General features: G+C 39.0%; 1 protein-coding gene across 2 annotated transcripts in view; it reads left to right on the top strand.

The window, feature by feature from the left end:
- BANK1 (B cell scaffold protein with ankyrin repeats 1) overlaps window positions 1-14,624 on the top strand; it is a gene marked incomplete at its 3' end in the record, with an annotated part of 293,516 nt that overhangs the window by 47,170 nt on the left and 231,722 nt on the right. For both annotated transcript variants that reach the window (XM_079707706.1, XM_079707705.1), the window contains exon 3: window positions 12,300-12,438. In XM_079707706.1, the coding sequence (XP_079563832.1) occupies window positions 12,300-12,438 (139 nt within the window). The remainder of the gene's footprint in view (window positions 1-12,299; window positions 12,439-14,624) is intronic.

Below are 14,624 nucleotides of genomic sequence, written 5' to 3'. Positions count from 1 at the left end.
ACCCTCCCTATCCCACCCCTCCAGGCGGTCACAAAGCACCGAGCTGATCTCCCTGTGCTATGCGGCTGCTTCCCACTAGCTAGCTATTTTACGTTTGGTAGTGTATATATGTCCATGCCTCTCTTTCGCCTTGTCACAGCTTACCCTTCCCCCTCCCCATATCCTCAAGTCCATTCTCTAGTAGGTCTTTATTCCTGTCTTACCCCTAGGTTCTTCAGGACTTTTTTTTCTTCTTAAATTCCATATATATGTGTTAGCATATGGTATTTGTCTTTCTCTTTCTGACTTACTTCACTCTGTATGACAGACTCTAGGTCTATCCACTTCATTACAAATAGCTCAATTTCGTTTCTTTTTATGGCTGAGTAATATTCCATTGTATATATGTACCACATCTTCTTTATCCATTCATCCGATGATGGACACTTAGGTTGTTTCCATCTCTGGGCTATTGTAAATAGGGCTGCAATGAACATTTTGGTACATGACTCTTTTTGAATTATGGTTTTCTCAGGGTATATGCCCAGTAGTGGGATTGCTGGGTCATACGGTAGCTCTATTTGTAGTTTTTTAAGGAACCTCCATACTGTTCTCCATAGTGGCTGTACCAATTCCCATTCCCACCAGCAGTGCAAGAGTGTTCCCTTTTTTCCACACCCTCTCCAGCATTTATTGTTTCTAGATTTTTTGATGATAGCCATTGTGACTGGTGTGAGATGATATCTCACTGTAGTTTTGATTTGCATTTCTCTAATGATTAAAGATGTTGAGCATTCTTTCATGTGTTTGTTGGCAGTCTGTATATCTTCTGTGGAGAAATGTTTATTTAGGTCTTCTGCCCATTTTTGGATTGGGTTGTTTGTTTTTTTGTTATTGAGCTGCATGAGCTGCTTATAAATTTTGGAGATTAATCCTTTGTCAGTTGCTTCATTTGCAAATATTTTCTCCCATTCTGAGGGTTGTCTTTTGGTCTTGTTTATGGTTTCCTTTGCTGTGCAAAAGCTTTGAAGTTTCATTAGGTCCCATTTGTTTATTTTTGTTTTTATTTCCATTTCTCTAGGAGGTGGGTCAAAAAGGATCTTGCTGTGATTTATGTCATGGAGTGTTCTGCCTATGTTTTCCTCTAAGAGTTTGATAGTTTCTGGCCTTACATTTAGGTCTTTAATCCATTTTGAGCTTATTTTTATGTATGGTGTTAGGGAGTGATCTAATCTCATACTTTTACATGTCCCTGTCCAGTTTTCCCAGCACCACTTATTGAAGAGGCTGTCCTTTCTCCACTGTACATTCCTGCCTCCTTTATCAAAGATAAGGTGACCATATGTCCGTGGGTTTACCTCTGGGCTTTCTATCCTGTTCCATTGATCTATCTTTCTGTTTTTGTGCCAGTACCATACTGTCTTGATTACAGTAGCTTTGTAGTATAGTCTGAAGTCAGGGAGCCTGATTCCTCTGGCTCCATTTTTCGTTCTCAAGATTGCTTTGGCTATTCGGGGTCTTTTGTGTTTCCATACAAATTGTGAATTTTTTTGTTCTAGTTCTGTGAAAAATGCCAGTGGTAGTTTGATAGGGATTGCATTGAATCTGTAGATTGCTTTGGGTAGTAGAGTCATTTTCACCATGTTGATTCTTCCAATCTAACAACATGGTATATCTCTCCATCTATTTGTATCATCTTTAATTTCTTTCATCAGTGTCTTATAATTTTCTGCATACAGGTCTTTTGTCTCCTTAGATAGGTTTATTCCTAGATATTTTATTCTTTTTGTTGCAATGGTAAATGGGAGTGTTTTCTTGATTTCACTTTCAGATTTTTCATCATTAGTATTTAGGAATGCCAGAGTTTTCTGTGCATTAATTTTGTATCCTGCTACTTTACCAAATCCATTGATTAGCTCTAGTAGTTTTCTGGTAGCATCTTTAGGATTCTCTATGTATAGTATCATGTCATCTGCAAACAGTGACAGCTTTACTTCTTTTTTTCTGATTTGGATTCCTTTTATTTCCTTTTCTTCTCTGATTGCTGTGGCTAAAACTTCCAAAACTATGTTGAATAAGAGTGGTGAGAGTGCGCAACCTTGTCTTCTACCTGATCTTAGTGGAAATGGTTTCAGTTTTTCACCATTGAGGAGGATGTTGGCTGTGGGTTTGTCATATATGGCCTTTATTATGTTGAGGAAAGTTCCCTCTGTGCCTACTTTCTGCAGGGTTTTTATCATAAATCGTTGTTGAATTTTGTCGAAAGCTTTCTGTACATCTACTGAGGTGATCATATGGTTTTTCTCTTTCAATTTGATAATATGGTGTATCACGTTGATTGATTTGCGTATATTGAAGAATCCTTGCATTCCTGGACTAAAACCCACTTGATCATGGTGTATGATCCTTTTAATGTGCTGTTGGATTCTGTTTGCTAGTATTTTGTTGAGGATTTTTGCATGTATGTTCATCAGTGATATTGGCCTGTAGTTTTCTTTCTTTGTGACATCCTTGTCTGGTTTTGGTATCAAGGTGATGGTGGCCTCGTAGAATGAGTTTGGGAGTGTTCCTCCCTCTGCTGTATTTTGGAAGAGTTTGAGAAGGAGAGGTGTTAGCTCTTCTCTAAGTGTTTGATAGAATTTGCCTGGGAAGCCATCTGGTCCTGAGCTTTTGTTTGTTGGAAGATTTTTAATCACAGTTTCAATTTCAGTGCTTGTGATTGGTGTATTCATATTTTCTATTTCTTCCTGATTCAGTCTTGGCAGGTTGTGCATTTCTAAGAATTTGTCCATTTCTTCCAGGTTGTCCATTTTATTGGCATAGAGTTGCTTGTAGTAATCTCTCATGATCTTTGTATTTCTGCAGTGTCAGTTGTTACTTCTCCTTTTTCATTTCTAACTCTATTGATTTGAGTCTTCTCCCTGTTTTTCTTGATGAGTCTGGCTAATGATTTATCAAATTTGTTTATTGTCCCAAAGAACCAGCTTTTAGTTTTATTGATCTTTGCTATAGTTTCCTTCATTTCTTTTTCATTTATTTCTGATCTGATTTTTATGATTTCTTTCCTTCTGCTAACTTTGGGGTGTTTTTGTTCTTCTTTCTCTAATTGCTTTAGGTGCAAGGTTAGGTTGTTTATTTGAGATGTTTCCTGTTTCTTAAGGTGGGATTGTATTGCTATAAACTTCCCTCTTAGAACTGCTTTTGCTGCATCCCATAGGTTTGGGGTCGTTGTGTCTCCATTGTCATTTCTTTCTAGGTATTTTTTGATTTCCTCTTTGATTTCTTTAGTGACCACTTCGTTATTATGTAGTGTATTGTTTAGCCTCCATGTGTTTGTATTTTTTACAGATCTTTTCATGTAATTGATATCTAGTCTCATAGCGTTGTGGTCGGAAAAGATACTTGATACAATTTCAATTTTCTTAAATTTACCAAGGCTTGATGTGTGACCCACGATATGATCTGTCCTGGAGAATGTTCCATGAGCACTTGAGAAAAATGTGTATTCTGTTGTTTTTGGATGGAATGTCCTATAAATATCATTTAAGTCCATCTTGTTTAATGTATCATTTAAAGCTTGTGTTTCCTTATTTATTTTCATTTTAGATGATCTGTCCATTGCTGAAAGTGGGGTGTTAAAGTCCCCTACTATGAATGTGTTACTGTCGATTTCCCCTTTTATGGCCGTTAGTATTTGCCTTATGTATTGAGGTGCTCCTATGTTGGGTGCATAAATATTTACAATTGTTATATCTTCTTCTTGGATCGATCCCTTGATCATTATGTAGTGTCCTTCTTTGTCTCTTCTAATAGCCTTTATTTTAAAGTCTATTTTGTCTGATATGAGAATTGCTACTCCAGCTTTCTTTAGGTTTCCATTTGCATGGAATATCTTTTTCCATCCCCTTACTTTGAGTCTGTATGTGTCTCTAGGCTTGAACTGGGTCTCTTGTAGACAGCATATATATGGGTCTTGTTTTTGTATCCATTCAGCCAATCTGTGTCTTTTGGTGGGAGCATTTAATCCATTTATAGTGAAGGTAATTATCAATATGTATGTTCCTATTCCCATTTTCTTAATTGTTTTGGGTTCGTTATTGTAGGTATTTTCCTTCTGTTGTGTTTCTTGCCTAGAGAAGTTCCTTTAGCATTTGTTGTAAAGCTGGTTTGGTGGTGCTGAACTCTCTCAGCTTTGGCTTGTCTGTAAACATTTTAATTTCTCCATCAAATCTGAATGAGATCCTTGCTGGGTAGAGTAATCTTAGTTGCAGGTTTTTCTCCTTCATCACTTTAAATATGTCCTGCCAGTCCCTTCTGGCTTGCAGAGTTTCTGCTGAAAGATAGCTGTTAACCTTATGGGGATTCCCTTGTGTGCTATTTGTTGTTTTTCCCTTGCTGCTTTTAATATGTTTTCTTTGTATTTAATTTTTGACAGTTTGATTAATATGTGCCTTGGCGTATTTCTCCTTGGATTTATTCTGTATGGGACTCTCTGTGCCTCCTGGACTTGATTAACTATTTCCTTTCCCATATTAGGGAAGTTTTCAACTCTAATGTCTTCAAATATTTTCTCAGTCCCTTTCTTTTTCTCTTCTTCTTCTGGAACCCCTATAATTCGAATGTTGGTGCGTTTAATGTTGTCCCAGAGGTCTCTGAGACTGTCCTCAGTTCTTTTCATTCTTTTTTCTTTCTTCTGCTCTGCAGTAGTTATTTCCCCTATTTTATTTTCCATGTCACTTATCCGTTCTTCTGCCTCAGTTATTCTGCTATTGATCCCATCTAGAGTATTTTTAATTTCATTTATTGTGTTGTTCAGCGTTGCTTGTTTCATCTTTAGCTCTTCTAAGTCCTTGTTAACTGTTTCTTGCATTTTGTCTATTCTGTTTCCAAGATTTTGGATCATCTTTACTATCATTATTCTGAATTCTTTTTCAGGTAGACTGCCTATTTCCTCTTCATTTGTTAGGTCTGGTGGATTTTTATCTTGCTCCTTCTCCTGCTGTGTGTTTTTCTGTCTTCTCATTTTGCTTATCTTACTGTGTTTGGGGTCTCCTTTTTGCAGGCTGCAGGTTCGTAGTTCCCGTTGTTTTTGGTGTCTGTCCCAAGTGGCCTAGGTTGGTTCAGTAGGTTGTGTAGGTTTCCTGTTGGAGGGGACCAGTGCCTGTGTTCTGGTGGATGAGGCTGGACCTTGTGTTTCTGGTGGGCAGGTCCACGTCTGGTGGTGTGTTTTGGGGTGTCTGTGGACTTTTTATGATTTTAGGCAGCCTCTCTGCTAATGGGTGGGGTTGTGTTCCTGTCTTGCTAGTTGTTTGGCATAGGGTGTCCAGCACTGTAGCTTGCTGGTCGTTGAGTGAAGCTGGGTGCTGGTGTTGAGATGGAGATCTCTGGAAGATTTTCGCCATTTGATATTATGTGGAGCTGGGAGGTCTCTTGTGGACCAGTGTCCTGAAGTTGGCTCTCCCACCTCAGAGACACAGCATTGACTCCTGGCTGCAGCACCAAGAACATTTCATCCACACGGCTTCTCAATTTGGGATGATTCGTTGTCTATTCATGTATTCCACAGATGCAGGGTACATCAAGTTGATTGTGGAGCTTTAATCCGCTGCTTCTGAGGCTGCTGGGAGAGATTTCCCTTTCTCTTCTTTGTTCTCACAGCTCGCGGGTCTCAGCTTTGGATTTGGCCCCGCCTCTGCGTGTAGATCGCTGGAGGGCGTCTGTTCTTTGATCGGACAGGACGGGGTTAAAGGAGCAGCTGCTTCGGGGACTCTGGCTCACTCAGTCCGGGAGGGAGGGAGGTGCACGGAGGGCGGGGCGAGCCTGCGGCGGCAGACGCCGGCGTGACGTTGCACCAGCCCGTGGCGCGCCGTGCGCTCTCCCGGGAAAGCCGTCTCTGGATCCCGGGACCCCGGCAGTGGCGGGCTGCACAGGCTCTCCGGAAGGTAGGTGTGGATAGTGACCTGCGCTCGCACACAAGCCTCTTGGCGGCGACAGCAGTAGCCCCAGCGTCTCCACGCCCGTCTCTGGGGTCCACGCCTTTAGCTGCGGTTCGCGCCCGTCTCTGGAGCTCCTTTAAGCAGCGCTCTTAATCCCCTCTCCTCGCGCACCAGGAAACAAAGAGGGAAGAAAAAGTCTCTTACCTCTTCGGCAGCTCCAGACTTCTTCCAGGACTCCCTCCCGGCTAAGCCTGGCAGTATTGATCCCTCTGCTGAGTCATCTTTCCCAGCATTGTTCCTTTCCATGGATTTTGGATTTCCTGGACCTTGAAATTTTGTGCTCCTTCAAAAACAGAAGAAAAAAGGTTTTTTTCTTCAACAGTTTTTTTTCATGCACTAGTGAAGATGTGCCTCCAGTGTTATATTTATGTAAGTTATTCCCTATCTTTTTAAGAAATACCTAAATGAGTTTTAACAGTTTAATTCTGCTGCTTCATTTTGCCTCTTTTCTAGGATTAACAATATTTGTTCTATTTTAGTATGTGTTAATTTTTTTTCGTTGGTATGGGCCAGGATATTTGCACTTCTAGCATATTCTTCCTGATTTTGTCTTGTATAGGGTAATTGATCATGAGAGATATGAAATCAGTGAATTCTAAGCCTGCTAATAATAAGCACATCCATTGTTGAAATGAATGTTATTCAGTTTTTGTCCTTGATGAATAATCCACCTGGGAGACGTTCTTCCATTGGCATAACATCTAAATCAGAACTGGACCTGGTCTATGATTTGCTAGCTTCTTTTCCCTTTGCTGTGTATTTACTCCAAAGTCCTAATTTCATTACTTTCTCAGGCAAATTCCCTCAGAGTAGTGGTTCTTATCTGGGACTGATTTGGCTGTCTCCCCCAAAGGGATATTTGGCAAAGTCTGCATTCAGATTTGTTGTCATAACTGGGGGGTTGCTGCTGGCATCTGGTGGGTAGAAGCCAGGGATGCTGCTAAACATCCTACAGTGCACAGGGCAGCCCCCACAGCAATGACTTCTCTGGTTCAAACATGTCAGTACTGCCAAGGTTAAATCGTGCCCCAGAGCACAGGAAATACATTCGTGCCTCTTAATAATAGGTTGCCTTCACATCACCTCGTAATGGCATCAAGGAGGCAGTGTTCTTCTTCAGAGGCTTGTCTGCAGTCCTGTCAGTTGTTCTGTGATCACTTGTTAGAGCTGCATCACCTCTCAAAAGTGATTCAATCACTGGATTTTTTTTTTAATGGATTTGACCTGAATCTTTAAGAGAGAGCCTATGAGTGTTTTCCTCAATGGCCCTCTCGGAAGTACTGTCGTTTGCTCCCAGATGCCTCTTGCCTCTCCTGTGATTTCTCTGAGCCCCAGTCACGGGTCAGTAATGGCCTGTCTGTTGCTTCTTCAGTAGCACCATCCTAAAGAGCAGTCAAGAGTGAGCTTATTTTTTTCTATCTTGTTTTACCTGTGTAGGCAGGACTTCAATATGTCATTCTCCCTTCCTTTTGATAGAATCTGCTGCAATCGCAGCTTTTCTCCACCCCAAACCTCTTACTTCCTTTGGTATAATTAACTGATATTTCTTTATGTTATTCTCCCACTGCTACTGTTCTGATAAGACTGAAATGTGCTTTTAAAAGTAGTCTGGTCACTTGTTGATTTCTTGAGCAAATTTAGTTCTTAAAGTTATAGCATAACCAGAAAAGGCCTTTTAAGGGGACTTATCAGCATTTGGATCTCTATTAATTTCGTGGAATCCTTTTTCTATCTGAATCCTAGAACATGGCATATTCCCTAATAAAGACCTTCATTTTGTTTGACCTTCACTGATGTTTAGCTTTGTGGCTGCAACCATAATATGAGACTCCAAACCTAAATCTGTATAGACCACAGATTATATAACCAGTGACTCTAGAGAAATTCTGAGAATATATAAAGGGGTGTGACTTGTAGAAGGGCCCACAGGCAAACTACAAAAACTTCAGAGATTAGCTCCTACCTGTTCACTCCTTGGCACTGAATACAGTTTAAAACAATACACAGAAGCTAACAGCACTGCCCACTTATTTCTGACACCAAGTCACACACTAGTCCTTGGTAGCCAACCTTAACTTAAAGTCAAGTCCTGTGATTTAATTGAAAAATACAGTTAAAGCAGCAAAAGATTATTGTGTGTATCAATGCCTAAAATGTCTATGTTGTGAAGTATTACCCCTTTCGAGATAAGGTTTTACGATGACAAAAGATGTTTTTTCCCTGTAACCAAGTGGTTCTCAAACTAAGCAGCATATAGAGATTACTAGGGGAGGTTTTAAAAAGTAATAATGTCTGAATCCTACCCCCAGAGATTCAGATGTAAATGGTCTGAGTTATGGCCTGGAGATTGGGAGTTTTAAAAGCTTCCCAGGTGATTCTGAAGGTGAGAATTAGCAGCTAACTTTGGAACCATTGCCATAACCTAACCCTTGCTCTGCTGTCACGGGTCAGATTAGGGTCAGCTGCAGGGACTTGCACAGTGCTGGCTTAATGAGGCCCATGCACCTGTGCTTGTAGAGCTAGTGCCTATTAATTATGAATATGAAAAAAGCCATTTGTCTGTGTGCAAGTCATAGTAAGCTGATATGATCCACTAAGATCAAAATCCTTTGTTACCGGTACTTACTGATTCATTAAAGCCTAAAGACACCCATCCTGACAGTCTAGAAACTCCACTACCTGTGTTGTATTGTAGACAGAGTTCCAGCCCTTTTGGTGAGGTCTCAAGGGTTGTGACCATTGCAGCGAATCTGTAGAGTTTGGAAGTGATAATTATTATAACTCTTTCTCTTTCTGGATGGTCAGAGCCAAATAAGGGATAAACAGAGAAGTCAGAAAGATTGAGAGCAAAATAACAGCTTCATAACTGATAACACTCAATTTATGACCATACGAATGTCCTAATATTTCCTTCATTGAGTTAAATGTGCCCCAATAATTATATCTTTAATTAAGACGCCCATAATAGTTAAGGACAGGGCTGGACGAGTGCAGGCCTTCCCTCCTCCGAAGCCCCCAATAATTATATCTTTAACTAAAACGCCCATAATAGTTAAGGACAGGGCTGGACGAGTGCAGGCCTTCCCTCCTCCGAAGCCCCCTTCGTGCATGGAGATGCAGGAAGCAGATGAAGCTGTGAGTCCTGAGGGGGATAATGAGTAGAGCTTGCTCAGTGTAAAACATGTCCTATTTTTATAGAGGTATTCTATCTGAATTGAAAAATATATACAGATCATCTCATATGTACCTAATTCTTACAAGATGCCGCAACGATATGAAAAAATAAACATACCTTCGGGATGTTTAAAATCTATCTGGGAAGCCTAGACACAGGCATGAAAAGCGTATTAAGACCAGAGGGCGTGGCTTAGAAGGGGTCAAATGAGGAGTACAGGTGCGAAATGTTTCATGATTCCTTCGGAAGTTGTGCGCGAAACCTGAGTTGGACCTCGATGGAGAGGATACATGTGGGGAGATGGAGGGAGAGGAGGAACTCAAGGGCATGCCAACGTACGTACAAACAGGACCAGCTACCTAATTAGCAGGGCCCGGTGCAAAATGAAAAGGTAGGGACCTCTGTTCAAATTCTTAAGCATTTCAAGCTGCAACAGCAGAACATTAAGGCAAGTGCAGTGCTCTTCCAAGTGCAGGGCCTGTGAAGCTGCAGAGGTTGCATGCCCGTGAAGCTGCAGAGGTTGCATGCCCATGAAGCTGGTCCCGGGTACAAATGAGGTGTCAGCGCCTCCTTGGGGGTGGTCTGTGTGCTTGTCTTTTGTTGAGAACTCTTCTCTGGAAATGGTTGAAAGGTGGAGTCCTGCCCTCTATTAGGGAGAGAATCTGATGCATGAGAAGCAGCCTGTGTGAGCCCTCGTGAATGAGAATGAGTTCTCTAGGTGAATAAACACTGGGAGAGGATATCCGCTAAGGCTCACTAAGTTTGGAAAGCGAGAGGTCAAAGTTATACAAGAAGAGATGTACTAGGGAAGAGAACTCCGAAGAAGTTTGAAGCCGAGGATCTTGGGATCTGAGCCAAAGTGAAGTGGGAAGCCATTAAAGCTTCAGAGTAAGGGGTGAGATGTGAGCAGTGGAGGGATTGAAGAACTGCACTGGCAATGAGGTCCTGTGAAGAGGAGGCGGCAGACGTGAGCACCAGGAGGGCTCCCATTCCTGACCTCAGCCCTCAGATGAAGCAGTGCGTGGGGAGGCACAAGCAAAGAAACAGAGAAGTGTTTTCCGACATGTAGGGTGTGTGAGGCCAGGGCAATAGGTGGAATTGGGGGATCTTTTCTCGATGAGCAATTTACTCGGTGTGGAGAAATTTAGTGCAAAATAATCTGTGGACAAATACTGGAGAGTGCTAGACTCCGATGGAGAAATGCCTGAAGTGGATGTGTATCAGCTGAAATGATTTTTTTAACATCAACATATTTGTAGAAACTCTTTTTTTCAGAGCTTTAAAAATGTAAGTTTTATTGGTGGGATTTATGCTTAGGGAGAGAATATTTAATAAGAGAACTTTGAAATTAATGACTTTTGGATAAAAACAATTTTATAAGAGCATGTAAATGAGGTTTCTGTTTATTTTGTGAAGGACTGAAATTTAGTTTGACTTTGAAGAAAGTCTTTGAAGGGTGATATCTGAGATAACCATAAAAATATATTTCATTTTAGTTATTTTGAAGGGTTTAAACAGCAAGATGTAAAGAGTAGTACAGATTTTAAATTTAGATAGTTCTGGTTGATCTTCAGAATGTAACTCTCTGTATTAGTTACCCTATTTGTAAAAGAGAAAATGATAGCCTTCCATTTTGGTTTTGGGGTATGTGTGTATGTTTGTGTGTATATGTCTGTGTGTGTTTGTTTTGGTTAGGATTAAAGGAAATGGCTTTATATAAAAAGCATAATTCCTAGTATAAAACAGATGCTCAATAAGTGTTTATTCCTTCTTTTTTTCTATATTAATTCTAATCTTCTTATCCTTAATTTTCTTTCTGGATTGTTTTCAGAAAAGGTTTTCAGTAACCCTTTATATCTTATGTATATAGATTTAGCTTTTCCACCTTAATAAAATCTTGAAATTTTTAGATTTATAACCGTTGTCAACTCAATAGCCTTCACTGATACTCATTGTAAAGAGTAACCAGAGAACCTCTATTAGGTAAGATTAAAACTACACTTGACCCTTGAACAACAGGGGTTTTGAACTGCATGTGTCTACTTAAACATGGATTTTTTTGTTTTTAACATCTTTGTTGGACTATAATTGCTTTACAATGGTGTGTTAGTTTCTGCTTTATAACAAAGTGAAGCAGCTATACATATACATATGTTCCCATATCTCTTCCCTCTTGCATCTCCCTCCCTCCCACCCTCCCTATCCCACCCCTCTAGGTGGTCACAAAGCACCAAGCTGATCTCCCTGTACTATGCGGCTGCTTCCCACTAGCTATCTATTTTACATTTGTTAGTGTATACATGTCCATGCCACTCTCTCACTTCGTCCCAGCGTACCCTTCCCCCTCCCCGTGTCCTCAAGTCCATTCTCTACATCTGCATCTTTATTCCTGTCCTGCCCCTAGGTTCTTCAGAACCTTTTTTTCTTTTTTTTAGATTACATATATATGTGTTAGCATACAGTATTTGTTTTGAACAGGGGTTTTGGACTGTATGGGTCCACTTAAACATGGAGTTTTTTCAATAGTAAATACCCCAGTACAACATGATCTGTAGTTGGTTGAATTGCGGAGGGCCTAATATCAATTATACATGGATTTTCCACTGTGCGTAGGGTCGGTGCTCCTATGTTGTTCAAGGGTCAACTGTATTAGACATTTAAAACAATTCATCATAATTAAATTATAAGAGGTCTTAAAGCTAAACCTGTTCAGTCCTCTCATATATAGATAAATACACCAAGTTCTGGAAAGGTAAAGGAAAGGGATTTGGAAAAAAAAGGATTTGGTTAGCAGCTGAATTACATTCCTTGGAGATCTGTGAACTGATGCTCATCACCCTCAGATAGAACCTCACACACAGGGATGAGGTGAGAGGAAAGGGAGCTGCTCTGTCCTCACTGTCTTTTCAGTTGCAAAATCTGGTGTTGGGGAAAAAAAATTGAGTATTCAATAGACATCAAGTGGATACACTTAAAATGCTGTGAGAATCACCTTTATATATTTCATTTCTGAATATGGCTGAAACTACGGACACAATGGAGATATATAATTATCATGTGCGACCTTTATCGTTAATAAATGCACTGGGTTCTTTGGTTAATGAAAACTTTTAAAAATGCCTAATTGGGTTCTATTTTTCATCTTATAGAATCCTGGTGAAATATTTATTATTTTGAGAGATGAAGTAATTGGTGATTCTGTGGAGGTTGAATTTACGTCAAATAGTAAATGCATTAGAACACGGCCAGCCCTCTGGAATAAGACAGTCTGGTGTATGAAAGCTTTAGGTAAGAAATTTTTTTATGCTTTAATAAATATAAAACATTATTCTGAGTTTCTTTCAATAAATTTATGGTAAATGGTTTCAGTTCCCTACAGAAACTAATATTGTTCTGCAGGTGTTTCCTGTGTTTAGCTTTCACATACCCATAGCTGTTATTATTAATCTGGATTCGCAAAAGCACGAATGTGTAAATTATGAGAACTTAGTTTGTGTACCATGTGGTAAAATGACAGCCAGTAACATCACATACTTTATGTCAGCAGAGAACACTTTAATATGTCAGCTATTAAATATGGAACTAAAATTATTTGCTTTATTTTAACAGGATTAGCAGACTTTTGGATTTTCATTCATGATTTTCTTTTTTCTTCTTTACTTTTTTTGCCATGCAAAAAAAGTATATTTTTTGAGTATATTTTTGTTTTGGAAAGCATAGTTCTTTTTCACTATTTTATCATCATGGTACCATTTCTATATACAATCTTCCCTCTTTTCCTTATTTAAATTATGAACCTAACCATTTTATTATCCAACTTTGCTTCAGCATGATAAGTTGCATTGGATTTAAAATTCCAGATGGAATAGACACACTTGCTGTGATAACTGTACTAAAATCAAAATTTAATATATTAATTTCTGAATGTTTTGATATAAATGCAGGACTACTTGGTTTTTGAATTTATGGTGTCCTTTTATAATTAGAGAATAAAATTACCTAACTTTATAAATGTGGATTTCATAAAATATTTTAAAGTACAAAGATATTCAATCTTATTATAAATTTGGAAGTGTAGTAAAAATATTTAAAATTAAAGAATATATCAAATGCATCCTGAGCTTTTTTGTTTTCTTTTTAGACTGTAGCTATAATGAAATCCATTTACAGCGCATTTACAAATCTTTTCTGTTGTGTTGTGTGAAGCATGTGTCCCCTCTATGGATTTCCTTGCACAGCTTAGGTCAGAGTTGGATTATAGAAGGAAAGACTTTACACCAATCATTTATAAACATCTTAGACACTGCTTCCTGTCATGGACAAGGATATGCAAAAGTGAGATAAGAAAGAATTCTTTCTGTTTCTTTTCCTTTTCTTCCAAAGCCCCTTACTTCCTTATGCCACATTTTAAAATGATTTAATGAGGAATAATTTTTAACTAATTAGTTTAGAAGTTAAACTAAATCTAGTTAGACTAAATCACTATAGAAAAATCAATATTACAAATTAAGAAGTACTTAGATAATACTTCCCAAATAGCAAATCAAAATGTCAAATAAAATTGTTCACATTAAGATTTTATGTTCAGTTTACCTAGTAGCTAAGAGCAGCGCAAAGAATAAAATGTCAAAGTTCAGATGTTTTTCAGAAAAGGAGGAAACTGTAATTCCAAATTTTCCAATATATACCAGACCATAATATTATCCATGTGGTTGAACAGAAAATTTGTAGTAAAAATAAACCAACCAACCAACCATTATTTACCAGTTATGCTAATTAAACCTTTCTAACTCTTTTTTTTTCAACTGGTGTATTATCTAAGTTAATGACAGATTGTCTTACAAAATGTTCGCTGCTATGTAGCAATATACAGGATAGTTCCATGAATAATTATGGGAATACGTATGGGACATGCCTCAGCAGAAATGGTCTTACTTTCTCTGTCTCAAGGCACAGTTTCTTGAAATTTTTTGAACCCTAGCAAGAACTACATTTTACATTATGACCCAGTACATATTCATGAAAACATAATGAAAACAAAAGTTTTAAAAGCAATACTTAGACTGATGGTTTCAGCCCTGACATATAAACAGCTTGGAAGTTGCCACTCCCATCCTTACAACAAGAAAAAGCCGAACAAACTGAAAATCAGTGGCTTTTCTTGAAGTCATTGGAGAACTAAGGTTGTAGGGTAAACAACCATCCCAAAATCTGGAGAGAAAGGTAAATCAAGACTGACATCTAAGATCTGCTTACCTGGAGCAGAAGTCACTGGAGCCATAAACTGGTAGGAGCACTTAAATGGTAATTCTGATGAATTGCTGGAAGCTGAGTGTGGACTAGCTTGAAAGTAAGAAACTCCTGGGGGATGTAGTCTTAAGAGGCACCTATAATTTTGTGGAATTTACCACCAGGAACCCCATCAGGTTCACACAGTGAAGCTCTGAGAAAGATCCCCTGAAGGGCTCTGCTAG

This window comes from Hyperoodon ampullatus (assembly GCF_949752795.1).
Source record: "Hyperoodon ampullatus genome assembly, chromosome: 1".
Taxonomy (NCBI): Eukaryota; Metazoa; Chordata; class Mammalia; order Artiodactyla; family Ziphiidae; genus Hyperoodon; species Hyperoodon ampullatus.
The sequence above is the reverse complement of the archived record's forward strand: the minus strand, read 5'-3'. Positions and strand labels throughout refer to the sequence as shown.